Source organism: Dermacentor andersoni, chromosome 2, assembly GCF_023375885.2.
Source record: "Dermacentor andersoni chromosome 2, qqDerAnde1_hic_scaffold, whole genome shotgun sequence".
NCBI classification, from domain to species: Eukaryota; Metazoa; Arthropoda; class Arachnida; order Ixodida; family Ixodidae; genus Dermacentor; species Dermacentor andersoni.
In genome coordinates this window covers 116,495,176-116,511,820 of record NC_092815.1, presented here as the reverse complement: position 1 = coordinate 116,511,820, position 16,645 = coordinate 116,495,176, and the positions used below count along the sequence as shown (strand labels likewise).

Here is a 16,645-nt window from a genome sequence, read left to right as displayed (position 1 = left end):
GCGTAACCTCGACAGATGGCGCCACGCGGCATGGCGCCTCCTTCAGGCAATATTCCTCTTCTAGCTGGGCAGTGCTCTCTGTCTCCCTGGCGTCTTTCGCTGCCTGTCGTGCCACCTTCAGCAGGTTTTCTTCTACTAGTTGGGCAGCGTCCATATGCACCAGTGCACAGTATGGCGCGGTGCGGTGTGGTGCGGCGGGGAATGCCGTTGAGAACATGCACTGCACACATTTTGAGATTGCGGCTAGTATCATCTCCAACCAAACTGCTTTGTCGGTTGCCATTTCATGATTGCATCTACTCTCGATTACGGGAGAGCCAGAATTTTTTCCCCTTAAAGTGGCCCCATTGTATGGTACACGAGAGTATCTTTCATTCCGCCCCCATGAGGAATGGAGCCGTCGGGGCTGGGATCGAGCCTGCTGTCTCGAGCTCAGTAGCACAAAGCCGTAACCAGTGCGCTACCATAGCGAGTCAACTTGTTTGTTTGTTATCAGCATGCCATCATCTCGTGACAATCGGACATGACTACAAGATGCAATAGCTTCCCATGAAGTCCTGTTTAAAGCGAAACACATGAGCGTATGAATTCGTTTCACGCCTGTAGTGATCATTTCTTTGCTTTCACTCAGTGCGATGACTGAGTTGCTATATATGGCGTTCGTAGTCCCCTTTTCCTGGTCCAGGCCGATTTCCTTTTTCCGGAACAATTCTCGACGATGACGAGCGGATTCTCACCGTAAAGGAAAGCAAGAACGCTCGTGTACTTATTACACACACACACTTCACACTTTGCTAATTCTTGATGGTGAATATAAATTCGGAGCCCTGAAATAATACGCCTCCCAACCGAGACCCCATGTATCCCTGGAACGTTAAAATAAATAAATAAATAAATAAATAAATAAATAAATAAATAAATAAATAAATAAATAAATACATTGTAGTGAAGAGGAATGCCCGGCGCTGCAGACACATCGCCAGTCGTCCGGGAGGCGCGAGCTCGAGATTGCCTGAGCTGCTCTGGTTAAGGCACGCTGCCAGCTGCTCTCTTGTACCGTATTCGTATTAGATCCTGGTGGAGGTGCTGCGGTTTTCCCCCAACCTGGAATTACGCTCCCGAACTCTGCCATCCGTCATGCGTGACGAGCCCAGCCCGACATCCCCATCGAATACTCCAACCATCGTATGTGCCGGTGCCCAGCGTCAGCGGGATCCTGATATCTTCAGCGGCACCGATGAGAAAGACGTTGAAGATTGGCTGGAATTGTATGAACGCGCCAGCAACACCAACAAATGGGACGATCCCTTCAAGCTTTGCAACGCGATCTTCTATTTATCGGGCGTCGCCAAGCTGTAGTTCAAAAACCGCGAAGCCCATCTCCGCACGTGGGCTAGCTTCAAAACCGGCATCGCAGAAGTTTTCGGCACCCCTGGGGTGCACAAACTTCACGCTGAACAACGCCTATGAAGCCGATCCCATCAATCTGGTGAAACGTTCACCAGCAACATGGAGGACATCGTCGACCTCTGCCGGCATGTCAACCCGACAATGGTGGAGGCGGACAAGGTACGTCACATCATGAAGGGCATTTCCGACGATGCCTTTCAAAATGAATGAATGAATAAATAAATAAATAAATAAATAAAGTAATTAATAAATACACTTTCTTTGCATGGTAATCATGATTCGAATGGACTTTAGCGAATTAGGAAACTATCGAGGTACAAGTGACCACGAAGGGATGATATAGGATGATGAAATGCACAATAGGGGAAAATCAAATTAAGCAAAACTCCAAGTTCGAAGCATTAAAGCGTTAATGCTTCGTTGACTGTGAGAGTGGATGCAAAGGCAGTACAACGGCTTCATTTTCACACCTGAAATTCAAGAGATTTGGGCGAGATCATGCTGTTCCTCTTACTGCAACGTGTGTTTCTAGTGCGAAAAAAGCAAATAAAAGAAACTACAACAGAAAGACCTGAAATGCCTGAAGCTCTTCAAACACGGTACATACGTGACAGCAAAATCTGAGAGCTGATCGAAATGAATTAGCAAAGTAGGAATTCAGAAAGACTCATTCCTAATGGCGCTATGGCTTTCTTGAAACGTGACTCGTCAACTCCAAAGAACTGACCGCCACGTGCAGAACATCCATCTGTAGAGTGGAATCTGCTGCAAGGTTAGAGGACCTCGATGCGAGCGACCGCCAAAAAGAAAGTTTCTTCTACGTGATGTCGCGCTTGCCCTCGTTTAAAATCCCTACAGGCCCCTGTATGCACATTCTTTCACGAGCGAAGGAAGAAACCGCTGCAAAAATTTCCTTTCCCCTTCGCGACCACCTGTCGCAAGTCGGCCCAGCCAAGCGGAGCGCAACCCCTGTTCCGTCATGCAGATGTTGTCACTGAGGAATGTCTCGCGCCTTTAATTTTTGTCATGAAACTCACGCGCCCACTCGTAAAGCTACATGTGTCCTGATTTAAATAAACAAAATAAAACGAAGAAAGGAAGGCTAGCGCGCACTCGTTTCTCCAGCCGCAAGACTTGCACTGTAGTTCAAAGGACACACCCACGTAACAGTGATAAACGCGCCGCCTGTCCGCGCAAGAGGCGCACGCATTACGTGCGCTCGAAGGACCACGCACAGCACCCGAGAAACGCACGCGAGTGGCGGCTGACAAACAACGCAGCAGGATAGCTCGGGCGATGAAAAACCCCTCATGTTCTGCCAGCCCGCGTGTGCGTAACCCCCCCTCGGGCGTAGTTTCCTAACACCCTTGAACTCGCTGGAATGCTCGCGCATGGCTACCACCGGCCGACGACTCCTCCGATTCCGCCATTCGTCCCGACCACAATCGGTATGCGGCTGACCTGCGCAAGTGGGCCTATTGGCACCGCGTAGAACGCTTTACGACCGATCACACGCAAGTCGTGTCAGTCAAGGCGCCTCGGATACGCATCCAAAGCGCACCTTCTCGCCTCGGCCAGTGCTGTAAGTACCTCACGCTCGTGCTGCGCTGAGACGCCCTCGCAGCGCGTGCAGCCAAAAGCCAGGCGTACTGTGGGGGCCCCCACAGGGAGGGCGGCTTCAAGGTCGACCGTCTGTCTACCAAGGTAATGTCCGCTCGTGCTCGCGAACAAACGGCTCGCGCCTGAATCGCGGGCCCCCGCGGAGCAACGCCGATGACGACGACCGGCAGTGGCGGACAAATGGGCAACACACGTGCGGTCAGAGTGCGTGTGTGTGTCTGTGGAAAAGGCGCGCATTTGCGTGCCGGTTGCGTCCTAGCTCTTTCATTCTCTCTCTCTCTCTCTCTCTGTTTCTCGTCGGCGGAATTTCAAAGACGGACGTTTCCCGCCCGCATCGTTTGACAGCAACCATGCCGAGAAATGCTCGGCTTGCAAGGTGGGGGTTGGAGAAAGGAGATGGGGGAGGGGGGGGGGGGGGAGACAGCCGCGCCGTTTCCTCACAATAGCGCACCGTCGGTCAGCAGTAGAGAGCGCCAACAGTTTGCAGCGTATGCTGACGCAAATCGCCCGCCGCGTCGCCCCGACGACGACGACGACGACGCCGTGGTGAGCCGGTGCCAGACTGCGGTGCAGCAGCAGCAGCAGTAGAAGCCGCCGGCGGCGTAGCCCGCCAGGTTTCGTGCCGAAGGGGGGTGAAACCTTGTACCCATTCCGAGCAATTAATTGTTCCCCTCCCGAGCAAGGAGAGGGGTGCGGAGACGGGGCGAGCGCCTATCGGCGCCGGGGCGAAAGCGGTCGCCGCGAGCGCGCGCGCCGAACCAATCGAACACCTGCTCAACGCGCGCGGCCGCTTTGTTTCTTTCTTGGCTTCCTCGGGCTGACACCGTAAACTGATTTTGTCCGGCGTCCCTGCGAAGGCGATCGCGCGGCGGCGCGCTTTCACGCGCTCGCGTGCCCTTGCGAGCCGGCCCGCCCGACCGTCCGGCTGGCCGGCCGCTGCGGAAGGGCGAAAACAAGATCGGGCCTCACGATACCGCGGCCGGGCGCCGGCGCTGCGCGGGCCAGTCGTCGTCTCGCATCTGGGGCGTTGGCCCTGCAGCGGCGCTGCTGGCTGGCTTGACGACGCCGCCTTGTGCTGCAGCTGTACGGCGCCCGCTCAAACAGCAGTCTTGGCCGCCGATCTGGCTCCCCGACGCCGACGTCGTACACACGCACATACATGCGTACCGTACGCTCAGCTCCACTTCAAACGTTTAGCCACTGGCTCCAGCGTGCGTGGGTGCGAGCGCGAGCCTGGATGATTCTTCTGTCGCTCTAGTATTTCTTTTAGCACCTTGTGAGCGTAGGTGTGCGTGGGCGCGCTCTCGTACGTTTGTTTGCTGAGCATTTAGAAGCAGGGACAAAGATTATGTCACGGTAGTGGGTTCGAATGGGCGATGGTCTTAGCCGGCACTGAAAGCATGAAGGGCGTATTTGGTTCAGGTGCCCGCGGAAATTCCGCAGATGGGTCTTTCTATGGAGAAAGGCAAATCACGAGCATACCTCTAGTTGCAGCACTATCTTGATTGTGGTTACGTTCGGCACTCTTAGGTTGAACCCTTAATATTCAATGTTTCACTTTCTTCCTCCGTCGTGTCTATATCTGCGCTGCTGCACCGAGGAGACGTCAAACGTAGTAGAAGATAGGAGTGGCCAACAACTAGATATCATCTCCAATGTAGTATAATTAGTTGTAAAGTTGACATCATTTGTGAACATATGTGGCGACATATAAGGTGTCCCTTAAAGATGCATATAGCCAGGAGTGGCTGCGTCAGCGCTGCCGGCTAGGCAGCCCTCATACACGCCCAGCACACTGCCAGTAGTCGGAAACGAACGAACGAACGAACACAAAATGGTATCTGATAGTGCCTTGCACCTTTTTTCCCTAAGCTGGTGCTCTCCTCTCTGCCCGTTCACTTGGGCCGGCACCGCCTCGTCCATGTTGGCATGGTATGCGTTGCGCCGCCGTCTCCAACAGTTTTGAAACGAGTTACAGGTACGAAGGCCAGAGCGGTGAGGAGGAGGTGGCCATGATGAACGGTCTGCGAGCCCCACCGAGCTTTATCGTTGTAAAGGCTACGGCGCTGAGCGGTGCTCCCGAAAGCATTGCAGAAATTAGTGTCTCTTCCTCTTCACAAACGCTTTCTCTCTCTAAGCTAGCTGCATATAGCACCGTAAGGCAACGCACTAATAAATTTTGTGGATACCTCCTGCCATCAGTTGTAACTTATAACTTATAATTGTGGGTGGCTTTATTTGCTGGGAAGTGTATTTCCCATCGCTTTCGTCTTATACGACGTATGCTTAGTTGCGGCTCGGTACATGAGCGTACTGCTTTTGAAGAGGGCCGGTCAGAGCTGCGCTACCGTCACACCCTTCCCCTTCTATTTCAGCTGCTTTTTCTAGCTCTTTCCAGCTCTAACCCATTCAGCTCTCTGCTCGAAGCCACTTGTTTCTGTCACTCCTTAGGGGCAGGACTCTAACAGAAAAGAAAAATCTCCAACACGTCCGTCACGGCGGAAGGCTAATTTGGTTTAGAATTCCGTCCGCGCGCGCCACTTTCTCCAAAGTCACGCCCTGCCGCGAGTTCGCTTCCGCCCGGCACAGAATTATTCCGGAATACCGGGAGCGCCGGCCATAACTCGGGCGCGCGCGCTCTTCCTGGCTGCGGTTGCGTGGTCGTGTCGGAACGCACGTGCGTGCAGTGCACCTGGGAGTGTGCAGCAGCATTCAGGACATATCTCTGGTATGATCGAAATAATAAAAGAATAACGGCGCTAAAAGTAAAGAAAGAAAAATGAAAATACAAGAGAGAGCAGCGAGGAACAGGCCCGAGAGGAGGCGTAACTAAGGCGCTGGTATTTTCGTGTTCGCGACGCACGAAGGAGCAGTACGACAGCAATACTGGAGGAGAGCAGTTCCGGCGACGCGATAACGACGATGCTTGTGGCAGGCGTGGATGATGCGGCGGACGGATAAAGACAACAGCGAGAGGCACAGCGACGTAGCAGTGGCGCTGGGAGGAGCGCCGGACGCGTTGGCGGAACTAAGCGAGCGATGGTCTCTGGGTGCCGCCGCATGCGGCTAGCACGCGAGCGGCGCCAGCCAAGCGGAACGGCCATTGCGAGACCACTTCAGCTTGCGCGTGCGTTCGCGCGAGCAAGCGGATCGGTCGCCGAGCGACGCTGTATAGGAGAGCGCTGTTGGGTGTCAAACAACGGCGAACCGTCCCACTCGATGAACAACGGGACGGAGGCTTTGGTGCAGTGCGCGCGCGTTAACTTTCTTCACTTATCGCTTCTTTTCTCTCTCTCTCTCTCTCTCTCTCTCTCTCGTTGGGGCTAGTCCGGTCACAAGTCGTGGCGGCGATGACGAGGTTCGGACAAGCGTTGTCCGCGTTCTATTGTGTCCACTTCGCCGGGGTGTTATTCGCGCGCTCGAGCGTTTTGCCGATTGCCCACGTGATTGATGATTTGCGATATAGCGACGGCTGAGAAACAAGGAGATGTTTGATTTCGAAGTCGACTCTACACAGCGTAGGATATTTGTTATTATGAAATGTGTGTACGCAACGCAGGTATCGCCAACGCGAAATGAGGGCAGGCTTTCTTCTACCATGAGCAGGCAGACCTATTACGCGTGTACGTGCTCTAAGACTTACGCGTGCGTCTGACTCATGCAAGGTGTGGTTGCTTAAGGTGAACGAAATTAATGTTTATCTATTGCGGCAAACCCAGTCGCAAACCATGCTTCGCATTGAGAGGTATCACGTGAAAGTCTGTGGACTGTCTTTCTTGAGCCGCTTTGGCACATGGTTATACCTGTAATGAACGGAAGACACACACATCTGTTATCGATCATCGTATACTTTTAAATGTGACACGTAGAGGTGAGCTCAAAAGGTGGGGAAGCTTACTGACGATGACATTGTCAGTGTCACATAACCTGAAGATCATAAACAAAATGTACTGCCAAGCTCGTCGTGATCCCCACTGAGCCCCATAACGAGGGCTTGGTTTCGCGAGGGAGGTGTCACTATTCCACTTTGAGGTGAATGACAGTTTACAACTTCAAGGATATTGGTAATGGCGAGTGAGAATAGATGTGCAGAGGTGGACCCGAATAGGTTCTTGTCAAGAGGGATAGTTGCATTAATTGCAGCTATACGGTCGTCTGCATAATGTCCTCATCGACGAATGTTTTATATAGTTCATTTTAATTTCTGAGCGCGCATGAGAGAATCCATTTTTTTTTCGTGTAAGATGACAACTCTGTACAGAGCAACGGGCCTCAGCAATGTGTCTAAAGAAATAATTTGGAGCTTAGCACGTAGTCTCTAATCGACACAAGAATGACGATGGTAATTACGTTTCAAGTCGCACCAGGCCTCATTACATCAGTTTCCGCCCACTTGCAGTCGTGGCGCACGACTTTGCACATTCCAGTTACCCAACTTCATGTTTATATCGTCTTCAGTTTGCATGTAATGAGCCGAACTTCCTTTTACATGAAAATGCGAAGTTCATTTTTATCACACCGTCTTTTTCTTCCTTCGACCTTCTGTTTCTCCTAGGGTCGCAATCCCTCATGGATTTAACATGCAGAGTAACATGTAGGTGATATGCGCAGGCCGGAACAACTCTCTGTGTTTTATTGCACAGCTTTCTGTCTGTCTTAAATTTCTGCAAACAGGTAAGAAACCTCAGATAGAGAAAGCCCATAACGAGTGGACACTTATGAGCGACATAAGGCCTTATGCGTGACTTTCGCTTTAACTTTCATTGTCCTGGTTCAGGAGCATGCATTCGGGTATTGCAGTGATCTCTTATTTATTTGTACTGTGTTTTTCTGACAGCGGCGAAAATATGGCAGACAGCTGCAACAACCATTGCAGATCGGGAAAGCTCTGGCCAGATCTTTTTGGCTTGTGCTTCACCTGTGTCGGGCTGTTTAATCAACGGAGAGCACCTCTTTTGTGCGTGAAGCACCAACCGAGGCACTACAAGAAAAATACGAATAACCTGATTTCCAGTGCAAACGTCTCTTCGAGGAAGCCTCCCCAAGCCTTCGTGCAGAATCGCAAACTGTAACTCCGTGCTCGCCGGCATCCTAACTGTGTCACAGGGCGTGCTGTGCGTTGCCCCCCTCGTATGCACTTTTTCTCGACGCGTGGTCGCGAGAGATGAGATAAGCGCCTAACGAAATTATTCACGAACGCTAACAGATTTGCAGTTCTCAGTCTCTTGGCGATATGTGCTGTCGACTGGTGTGCCCGAGCCGCGAGAAGGACTCACGGAGGACGGACGGGAACGAGTGTGCTTTGCCGCACAGTGATTAAGCGTGTTTCGCTTGCGTGACCGAGGAGCGGCTGCGGGCAGCTGTCACGGTACTGCATGGAATTTGTTATTCAAAGGACAGCTGACCGTCTGCATGCCGAACACTTGGACGGAAACAACAGCAGCAGTGGCGGGGCCGGCGGAAAGTGAGAGCGGAACGCGACTTGCGAGAGAAGGGCGGCGGCGCCGTGGCACTTTTGCCTTTTTTTTTTTTATTCAGTCCGTTGCTCTCGCCTCACCACCACCACCCCACCTTGCTCTCGTCCCGGTCAGCCGTATAGTGCTGTGCCCAACCACGCCCTGTGCGCAACTGGGCGATCTATATTGTCTGTGTTCGCGCAAACGGTGTTTCCCGCGTCCTTGCCTTTAATAGTGCGGGCTTACGACGAGTTACTTCGTGAGGCGTTGTTCTTCGTCTAAAAGCTTACCGCTCCGCTCGATCTTTTGTTCTTTCCTTCAGTGTCTCTTCGACCATCTTTATTCATTTCTGTTTCTGGTTCGGCTGCAACTATGCGTCCTTCGTTCGCGGTTAGCGTCCTGGAATGCCGGGCGGGAAGCTCATCAACTTCGATGGGTCACGTCAGGCGAGAATGCAGAGTGAGAACCCGGGATGGCGTGGGCTTCAGAATTCTTATCTCGCTCAGAACCTTTTTATTGTTTTCTTCCTTGACACGTGTCGACCCCGTAGGACGCCGTGTGAAGGAGTGCCTCCGACGACCCAGGTACTGCCTGAAAAGAAAACGTGAATGGGTCGGTGTCTTCACATTGAGAAATACGCGCGAATCATCACGTGCGCTGGGTTTGGAAGTAAGTCGACGGCAGCGCGGTGCGGGGAAGATATTGAATGACGCACCAGATGGACGACACATGCAGAGAAAAGAAAAGCAGCGTATGCCAAGGTTAATGGCGACCTATGACCAGCGGTTTCTTGCGCCTTGCAGTAACCTCTTAGCTCTTTGTTATAGCGCCCAGACGTAGGTGCACAAAGGCGCAAGTGCGCATCGCTAAATCGAGGAATGTCCTTGTATTCTTGCCTGTTCATTCAAATTCATTTGTTTAGGCGTGCCCTCACAGTCATGTCAGCAAGGGCATTTTCATATTGAGCTTTCATATACTATGTGGCATACAAATCGCAAGCACTCGTACGGCCAAGGTGGTAGTTCACGGTTATGTTTCTTTGAAAGGCGGGGTCATGCATGTTCCCCTAGATGCATTGTAGGGGTCTGAAGGTCGTACAACCACCACAGAGGAGGTCCGTGCCATAGGAACAATGGAAGAGGGTCTTTCCATCAGCAGCTGTGCTTAGGTGGTTGCGGTCGCAATACTGCCTTTATGAAGCTATAGACTAAGCGTGCACTTGGTGTGCTCAAAGAATTGTACTTCTAGGGGCCGCGTGAGCGAATTGTGGAGACTGTCGTATTTAGGCAACCATGTTTGCACGTTCATTTGTCTTTACTTAACGGCGTATTTAATGCATATATACCTCCTAAAGTCATTCCGGCATCTTCCGTTTTTCATCTATCTTTTGCACTGTAAAAAAAAAAGAAAATGGTTAATAAACTGCGTCAACCCCCTGGTTCTACTTAGTTATAAACGAAGCAGTGAAAAAAAGTAATCAAAAGAAATTAGTGATGTAAATATATGCAATAAAACAATCTCCCTTCTTCTTATCAGTCAGCTCATTAGCTATGTTACTAACTATCCATGGTGAAATCCCTACTTAGTTAATCATCTGGATAACAAGGTTCAAGCTGTCTCTTCAAAGAAATATATGGGCCGCCCTGCATAACAAACCTTTTACCGAGTTAAGTAAGGCATATTTTTATTATGCTGCGAGACAGCCCACATCAAATAAAAAGAGAGAGCAAATAAATCTTGCGAGCTTAATCCACTTACAGAATCACTTCCATCATTTCCTGTGCAACTTTCTGCCAACGTTCAGCAACCGCACTCTAGGCTCTTAATAACAGCGGCTTCCGGAGTCCCGACTTTCCGACTAACATCCAAGACGTGAAGGCGAAATGAAATCAGACTTGAAAGAGGAAAAAGAAAAGAAAAATCAGAACTTCCTTCTGCACGAGGTCTCTCCAGCTCGTTTCCAGAATCACGTTATATGCTGTCGCCGTTCGTTTTCCTCCTGCAACACTGTCAGCGAGCCAGTCGACGGCCTCCCGGCGAGCGCAGCGCACACTCGTTTAAGCGGTCGTGCAGAGCCGGCCGTGGTATAGTCGATACGTAACAACAAACGAGCGATATCTGCGGTGGCGCCCGCGCTCCGCTATGGCCAGTGAGTGTGGCTGCCTCGACGGGGCTGGGTTGCGCGGCGGGCCCTCTGTACTGCACCGCGCGCACGTACCCGGCCGGTGTGTACGAATCGTCGGGGAGAGATTCGTATCTTTGCACTCGGGAATCCGTTACGCATATCCGGGCCAACCGGGGAGCAGGCTGGACCAAGTTGCCTCGTGCTTACTTCACTTCTTCCTTTCCGATTCCTTCGTTTCTTTTCTAACTCCTTCTTTTTTTTTTTTCATTTTCCTCTGCTCCGTGTTTCCTCTTCGATGAAGGGAACTACAGAAGGAAACACCTAATGTGGCGTTATAGCGACCCGGCATTCAACTGGTAGGCAAACACGTCGCCTACCTGCAACGGCCTAGACGCTCCTGAATGACATTGTACCCGGATTACGTTGCCTTCCCAATGTTGCGTCAGCGCTCTTATCCGCCGTGGCCTGTTTCCGGTGTCAGGTGCATTTTCTTATTTTCGTTTTGTAAGGGAAGGGAGGGACTGTTTTCTTTCTCGCTTTCCTTGTAAGTGAAAGTGAAATACCTCGCTTGCCCCATTAAGGCGGTGGTGACTCGTTTCAATGTCTCTTAGGGGTGTACAGAGAACGTGGCGATTGTTCGACAACATGAGATGAGACAGTTTATTAGGTCACGGGGCCCTATCTGCCATCGGCGAAATGGTGTCGACGAAATCATGCACGCGTACCTTCCTACAACAGTGGTAAATGTCCAGGCAATGTTGGCGAAAAAGTTCTACTACTACACTGCTAGAGCGCATACTGTAAGTTATCATGTCTCTTGTCTCAGCATCATTCTATTATGGCCTTGTGTCAATATGCAATATTTGTCCTAGAGTCCTTTATAAGCTAATGTGCTTGCGTGAGTCTATGAACTCATTTGCACTAAGCACGGAACACATAACACGAAGCCCTTCAGCTTTTGCGAATGCACGTATACATCGTTCTGCACCAGCTTATCGTATACACGCTTGATTACAACCACCCACGAAACCATTGCGGAACATTTATTCCGCAGCTGCGCCGGAAATCGCTGCGTCTTAATGCCGTCAAAAGTGGCAGCCGCCGGCGCTGTGATTTCGCCTTTCCCGATACCGTCGTTCACGCTGTCGACCCCGTCAGGAGCGTGACATCGAAGCGAGGCGGGAGAGGGATGCGTTCCGGTTTTTTCCTCAGGCCGGCCGTCACCGCGAAGGGCGGACGCTTGCTGCCGAGATTACGGCCGTTCTTTCTTATTTTTTCCTTCAGGACGTTTTTATTTTTAGACCTTACTCTCTTCCGCAACTGAAGCTGTGCCTAAACGAGGAGAAAGCTGACGCTTCTGAACGCGTCCCGTTGCGCCATCTGGGACCGATGCCGCGAAACTGCAGAGCTATGCGTGCGAATTGGTTGGAAGCATAGTTTCATACAACAATTACTAGAGGGAACTCTGGCGCTGCAGTCGTTGTATCACCATGAGAATGATGGGAAGTGCATGGATTTGTTTGATCTTCGTGCTTGTGGATTCAGACGTTCTTGTGGCTTTGTATATTACGCTAAATAAGCCTTATTGTCGTAAATTTCAGCGCAATCAATACTCTATGAAGTGCAGAAGACGCCGCGAACACGCACAATTGCTATTAATTACAACGATTGAGCTTGTCCAGGTGGCCAAATCGAAACGCGCCAAGCGTCTCAAGGCACTGGCATGCCCGCGACAAATTCATCAAGGCGTTTCATTCGCTCGTCGATACATGCGTCCGTGGTATTCAAGTCCGATTGAGCAATGTTTTACCTAACTTTGTTGTCTCGATGAGGGAGGGTGGGTGTTACGCAACGAGTAAATTTTTACGTGAGGTGGTCGTAGCATTTAGATTTTTAAACCACCACTTTTCCATAGAGTATTTGGCTACAGTCAGTCGTAAGCGGATAAGCTCGGATTTAATAGATATTATGTTCCCAGAACCATTATATCGATTAATGTACCGCGAACGCCAAGGGAAAGATCTGCTAAAACGTGTGAAATGAATGATTGTACCGGGGGGAGTGAAAACATTCTTTTTTAAACTACATACTAACACCTTGCCTGTAATAACATGGCTAGAAGAAAGAGGGGACTATTTACCATGGGGGGCTAACTGTTTGACTTGCAAGAAACCAAAAACTATAGAACACGTTTTTCTAGACTGTTGTAGTGCGGTCTTCTTTTGGGATATTATGCAAAGAACTATTAAAAAAGAATTGCCGTTAACAGCGCATGGTATCCGTTACCTATCCACAGTGCAAGACAGTGTACCTTATGACATGTTCTTTCTTCTCGGCCTTCACAGTATCTGGAGAAATCGCATGACTGTAAGGAATTGTGATAGAAATGTGAGAACAGTAAACTCATATTTTGCTGAAAATATCAGTAAACTACGGGAAGTGTTTCAGAAGTTAGCGTATGACGATGAACTGTTGTTATTGATGGATGCCCTTGCCAAAATGAAAGTTTTGTAATCTCAACCGCAAGCTCCAAGCGCAGCGGTGGGAAAGTGAATATTGTCAGAATTGCGGTAGCAATGTGTATTGATGTATTTGTTGATTGTCTGGAAATAAAGAAAAAAAAGAAACATGCGTCCGTGGCTTAATGGTTTCAATATCAGGCTTCTGCGCTAGAGTTCCTGTGTTCGAATCCTGCCGTCGTACAATTTTAATGATGTGTGTTCCATTATTTCTTATGCAGTACATTGTTGAAAACGACGAGTTTACAAAGCCGTTTGAAGCCAAAAGGACGAAGTTTAGGCAAGTCCATGTACTTCCCATAATTCCCATGCTGGTACAACCGTTCGCACTGCAGCTACCGTAGACACTAGCGCCAGAGTTCCCTCTAGTAATTATTGTATGAAACTCTATGGTTCGAACTTCGTTAAGCTCAAATAGAGACCTTTCAACTTGCGCGTGTCGTGCTGCGCGAAAGAGCTTCGCTTGGAATAACTTCAAGACGGCCAGCGAATAGGTGAAATTGATTAGCAGAGATTAAGTGTATATATATATGACTATTTCGTTTGAAATGTCTGGCAGTGATGAACAAAAATAATACATTTTGGGGGTCAACGAGCTGCACAAAAGAATGAACATGAAATGGATTTCCAGGATCACACCATGCAGTTTCAAGATATTTATTGCCAAAATGTGCGATGAAATACACGGGCGTTCCAGTCACTTTTTGGGCTTCAAAGAACGAAAAGCATCTCCCTTAAAAAAAAAAAAAAGAAGAAGAACAAAAAAAAAAAAAAAACAGATGCTTCAATTGTGCATTTTTACCGCAAGTTTCAAGGCGTGTATTTCAAAAACCATGCCAACCTCAAAATTAAGCTCTAAGCGGATATGTTTTGCAAGCTCACGAAACTCACCGGCTACAACTCGCATATGCAACGGGCGCCGTAATTATTTAAGCATTTAGTTAGCGAACTTATGTCTCATAATTCATTACTTGTTTCGGTTTCTCGTGCAAGTTATGTCTGCCTCTTCGAATAATCCAGCTCAATGACTAAAATGAAGCTATCTGGCAGGGGTGATATTTTTTAATTCTATAAAACTAAAAATAATGAACCCATATATCAGATGGACTGCATAATTGCTATACGGCGTGGCCATAAGCGGATGCAGAAGCGTGAACAAGAAAGAATGCGCTGATCGAACCTTACTGAGACACAGGTTGCTTGATGCGAAAATGTTTTAATTAGAAGATGCCGGACATTATTCTCTCCTCATCCTCTCCATTTATGTGTATTTATTGAAAATATCGGTTTGGTAGATATTGCTAGATGTCGATATTGATTTTGCGTGTGCATGTGTGCGCACGCATGTGTGCGTGCTCTTTTAAATTTTGCCTGTTCCCAGTGGCTAATTTGATTTACTTTATATTCTACGATTTAGCCTCTACGTACGTGCCACTGCGTGTGCATCAAATTCTTGGTTAATCAGACTGCCCGTTCTACGTATTTATTTAACTGGCGGGGGTAATTTATTCACTTTTCTTGATAAGACCCCGATATAATAAATATCCCTCCTACAGTACGCAGCGTTCTGCACATTACACAGAGTATACCATGTGCCATGTACGACAATGTATTTCCTGTTGGTCATGGGTCTTAACGCAATCAAGTAATGAGAGCCCTTGCACCATTCGTGAAGGCGACAAATCTAAACCTACAATTATAGCGTACGATTTCGCTGCTACTTTAGGGCTAATTTGTGAACCATTTGTTGGACCTTAAGTGCCTCCCGATGACGTTGTGAGACACCCATGCATGTTTTATTCATGTGTTCTTATTCAAAGTTGGGAAGTTGAAACGCGCAAGATCACAAATTGCTATTAAGAAAAGTTGAGCCGCGATTTAGCGGAGAGAAAGCGGTTGCGTTACTTCACACCTCTTTGAGGACCCGAATGCATGATTTAAATCGCGTTCGCCACATTGCAAAGTGAAGTGCAGCACATAGTAGTCCGGACGAGAACAACTTTCAGCTGCACCATGTATACAGGGTGTTTCAGCTAACTTTAACCAGAGTTAAAGACATGCCGATGCACTCTAAGACGACGCGACCACATTGATGTTGCTCACTTTTGTATGTAGTGTGTCACGATATCTTTGTATGTTGCTTAATTAGATAATTAGTCAAGATTAATTGACCAACTTTCGAAGCAACGAAGCTAGAGGAAAACGTTCCAATTATAAAGTCGCAGAGTGGTTTGCAAAACGTCCGAATAAACTGTTTCTGCCTTTCAATCGATTAGGTATTAGTGTTTTTCAGCTTACTGCATCCGCCACACAGACACACACACGCACGCACACGCACGCACACGCACACACTTCCTTCCCACTCTAACATTCCCAATGTAAACGCATTAAAAAACTCCTGAAATAGCCTCCCAACAACTTTACAGCATTGCAAACAAGCTTTGTAAGAAAGAATTTCTGCGGTAACACTAGCTTTCTTGAACCGCTAAGTAGATGGTTTTAAAAAAAAGATGAGAAGTTGTGGAAAAAGAAACATAGTCTGCAGAAGCACTTTTGTGCCGGAAAGCATCACAGATTGTAGCGTAATAAGTTAAAACTGCTAGATGACTAGACTGGTGCCGCTACACTTCCCAAACTGCAGGCCTCACTCATGCAAGTGACGCTACTCATCAAAGGGGTTCCCAGCAGGTGGCACGGCCTAAAAGAGCAAGACACACTACGAATTGTACAGGCACTCGTAACGAGTCCAATAGCGTAGGTATACTCCCTATCTCGGCCTCAAATAAGCAGACATGGAGAAGCTAAACTCCCTCATCAGAAAAGCAACCAAAATCACCATTGGAGTTTCTGAGAAAGCTTCGACGGCCCACCTAAACAAACTGGGGCTCCAGAACACGTGGGAGGAACTACAAACCCACAAGTCAAACCGAATTTAACCCCTAAATCTGACTCGAATGGGCGAAACACTACTGCGCTGTCTCGGTTACATACCGCCGGCCGAAGAAATTTAGGCAAGACAGCGAATTCCAAGTCAATTACGGGACACCATTACGGTGGCGCCCATTCCCCGCAGCATCACAACATATATCCACCACACAGAGCAAAAACAAGTGAGAAACCAAGCGCTACACAAGAACTACTCGATCCCCGACATCCGCTATACGGATGCGGCAAAACATCCGAAATGCTCAGCCTTCGCTCCGAGTGGCAAGGAACTGCCATCACGCTCACAGCGAGTGACCCAGACACGGCGTAACAAGTGGCAATCGCGCTAGCCATTTCTACGTGCGCTCACTGAGTGGTGATAATCAACGACTCGCAAGCGGCATGTCGCAGTTACCAAAAATGAAGAACACTCGAAAAGAGCCCTGGGCATCCTTACGAGAACCTCTAACGGAAGAGGAGGAGATGTTCCCGAAACCTACGTCATCTGGACCCCGGGACACAAGTTCCTGGCGGCGAACGAAGTGGCCAATGCTGTAGCCGGAGAGCATACAAGCCGGGCTTTCCTGTCA

The 16,645-nt window shown here is 49.1% G+C and overlaps 1 protein-coding gene across 1 annotated transcript in view; it reads left to right on the top strand.

Annotated features, from left to right (window-relative positions):
* The first annotated feature begins 1,509 nt into the window (after window positions 1-1,509).
* The window catches only part of LOC126541202 (uncharacterized), a 28,185-nt gene continuing 13,049 nt past the window's right edge, over window positions 1,510-16,645 (top strand). Inside the window, exon 1 of the mRNA XM_050187884.3 lies at window positions 1,510-1,569. Coding sequence (XP_050043841.1) covers window positions 1,510-1,569 — 60 coding nt within the window. The remainder of the gene's footprint in view (window positions 1,570-16,645) is intronic.